This window comes from Opisthorchis viverrini, assembly GCF_000715545.1.
Source record: "Opisthorchis viverrini unplaced genomic scaffold opera_v5_488, whole genome shotgun sequence".
In the NCBI taxonomy this organism is placed as follows: Eukaryota; Metazoa; Platyhelminthes; class Trematoda; order Opisthorchiida; family Opisthorchiidae; genus Opisthorchis; species Opisthorchis viverrini.
In genome coordinates, this window is record NW_008752152.1 from 119758 (window position 1) to 122526 (window position 2769).

The 2769-nt window shown below is 42.9% G+C and overlaps 1 protein-coding gene across 1 annotated transcript in view; it reads right to left on the reverse strand.

The window, feature by feature from the left end:
• Positions 1–1507: 1507 nt before the first annotated feature.
• Positions 1508–2769, reverse strand: part of T265_11389 (hypothetical protein) — a gene marked incomplete at both ends in the record, with an annotated part of 12242 nt that continues 10980 nt past the window's right edge. Inside the window, one exon of the mRNA XM_009178030.1 lies at positions 1508–1544. Within this exon, the coding sequence (XP_009176294.1) occupies positions 1508–1544 (37 nt within the window). The remainder of the gene's footprint in view (positions 1545–2769) is intronic.

Sequence of the window (2769 nt, forward strand, 5' to 3'; positions counted from 1 at the left end):
GGTCCCCCAAACGAACGTCCATCAGCGGTTAGTTTCTTATTGATCTGTTTTGTCATGAGTGGCGTGAATTTTGCCAGTTTATCTTAAACTGCCTGCATCTTTTGTTGCTTGTTCATTGGGCTTCGATACTTCGTACGGCATACCTGTGTCTTAGTCACCCTGTTCATAATTTACACCTTTTTATTCTATTCTCTGATCTCGTACTTAACACCTAAGCAGCCAGATAGAGGACGACCGCAGTATGCGGCATCAGACAAAGAACACAGATATTTTCCCTCATCCCACCACAAATTTGCTGCCGGTTTCTGCGCGTTTTCTACGCATGTGGCCTACTTAATATGTCAGAATGCTCGCATCCGTACACTGACATATCATTCATCCTTGCTTCCTGCCGCTTCCAAAGAATAACCGCCGCTTCACTCTCCGCTTTACTGCTCCTAACAGTTTTCTCATTATTCATTCTGCGTTCCCGTCAATTCATGATATTTATTGATCTATTTGCCTCTAGCAACATTGTCGAATGTTTTAAAGGAACCACCGACTGTCCCCATTTGCCTGTCTCCACCGCCTGTTGAATATGAATTGCGTGTGGTTGGAGAGCTCTGATCGTACAGTAGGACCGTCGGTTCCTCGTTTCTGGCATGCCTTTACCGGGCGGCTCCCTCACTAGGAGAAGCTACAGAAAGCGGCAATTAGTCAAGTTAGTCCATCCATCTGCAAATGAATATTTGGCAGGCGGTAAAAATCGTCCTCAAATCCACTGATGTTGCTGTTGAATGATTCCAAAACGCGCGTCAATTTAACGTTATCCACAATTCGCCCTCTGAGCGAGTGCGTGACATTTTTTTCATGAGTGAGGAATTGTGAAGTCATCGTGAAAATGGGTGCTTTTCTGCTGCAATTTACCACACGCATTCAAATATCGTTGCTGTATTGCTGTAGTGTGTCAATATATATTCGTACGAGAAATATTGTGACGATTTCTGCGGGGACGTTCCTGTGAACGTTGTCGTTTTTTCAGAGACCATGAAAGAGTTTCTGTTGAGCATTCGTGCAACAGTGCGCAAATCATTTTGAGAGCATCGGGCAGTACAAACATGGGCTGGGTGTCAATAGCAACCTCGAAGGACATTCAGAAATCCTTGTGCTTTCAACCACACTCAGTCTTGATAGAATAGTAAGGTCACCCGAACGTTATTGGTTATTTGCAAGTCAAATAACTGAAAATCAGTAACGGTAAAGACGAGTGAGTAAGATTGTAATACGGGTGAGCGAATGGCAAAAGATTACGCAGGGCAGGACGAATCCGATTGCGCGCAACACTCAGTTTTCGTTTTATGGATTTCCGTAGGCAGTCTTGGCGTATCTCGACCAGCCTTTTTGAGATTCGGTGATAAATGTAGGCAGTCTTGGCGTATCTCGACCAGCCCTCTTGAGATTTGGTGATAAATTGAGGGAGGAGTGAATCCGCGTGTTGCATGTGAATACATTTTTTCTCCTTATCGTTTTAGTAGATTGAACGGCAGGTGGAATCCAGAGCGCATCTGCGAAAAGCAAACAGAAGAAAAATAAAATCTTATCCGCTTCACGCCCAACTATTCGATTCTAATATGATCACCTTAGGGCCGGTAGATCAATCCATTAGAGTTGTCTTACAAAATGAACTGTGTTTATCATTCACAACGCGTGCTTGTTTCTCATTACATGTTGCAATCATGCGAGTTGCCACCAAATCATTTCGTCTTGTTTTGCGTTTCCCAGGAACTCGTTATAAGGGAGGTCGGAAGCGTATTGATCTTTGAAGACTATGTAACGTAGTTTGGTTGACGCCCAAGCAGGTCTACTGTCAGGTCTATTGTCGAACCATGCCTGAAAGGCATGATACTTGCTTGATTGAGGGTTGAATACTTGTTCAGCAGTTCCAATCTGTTTTGAAACCCGAGGTCTCTGACATTGCTGACATCAATCATTTCCACAGAAGTTTGCCTTTAGGTGAATCTGGAATTGTTCACTTGTTCGGTAGATGAATATTTCGAAGGAATTCGTTGGGCAGCCTCTCCGTCGAAAGCCATTAAGCCAAACTAAACGTGATGAGACCAAACATGCTCATGTTTGGACTAGATTAGTGGTGACGAATTGGAGTAGATCAAAAGATTGTTATCTCAGGTGCGACCATTGAATGTTCATCAGTGGCTGTTGAACGGTTCACCCAGCTTACTCACTACCTAGCAAGCATTTCGTCATGCCTGTACACATGATCATTGGGAATTCGGGTGAGATCACTTCAACAGCCATCTGATCAAAAGCCAATTGGAATGAACGAATTCCTGGTTTTTAATTAGTGTGCCTCATCGAGTTCCACTAAACTTAGCCTTAATGGAAGCTTTTGAAAAAATTCTCTGTTTACCTGTTACATGTGGGTTGCCTAATTTCATGTTGAATATTACCGTACATCTTGTCCAAGCGCGTTCTAGGTGAATTCTTTCATAGTGAAACCAACTGTCATGGAGCGATCCACTAATCAGCATGTTCATTCTGGTGTTTGGAAGGTGACATATATGTATTTGCAGTTCAGAATGACTGCAAAAATGTGATTCCACTAAACATAAGTTCAGTTTCTGAGTAAAAGATGTATGAAAAAACATAAACAACTGGATTTGCGCCATCAGACGGCATCAATCTAGTACCAAATCCGTCGGTGCGCCATAGTCCTAATTTCTCAAGGGAAACGATATTGCTATAAGTTGTTGTGTTTTCGGTTAGATGTAC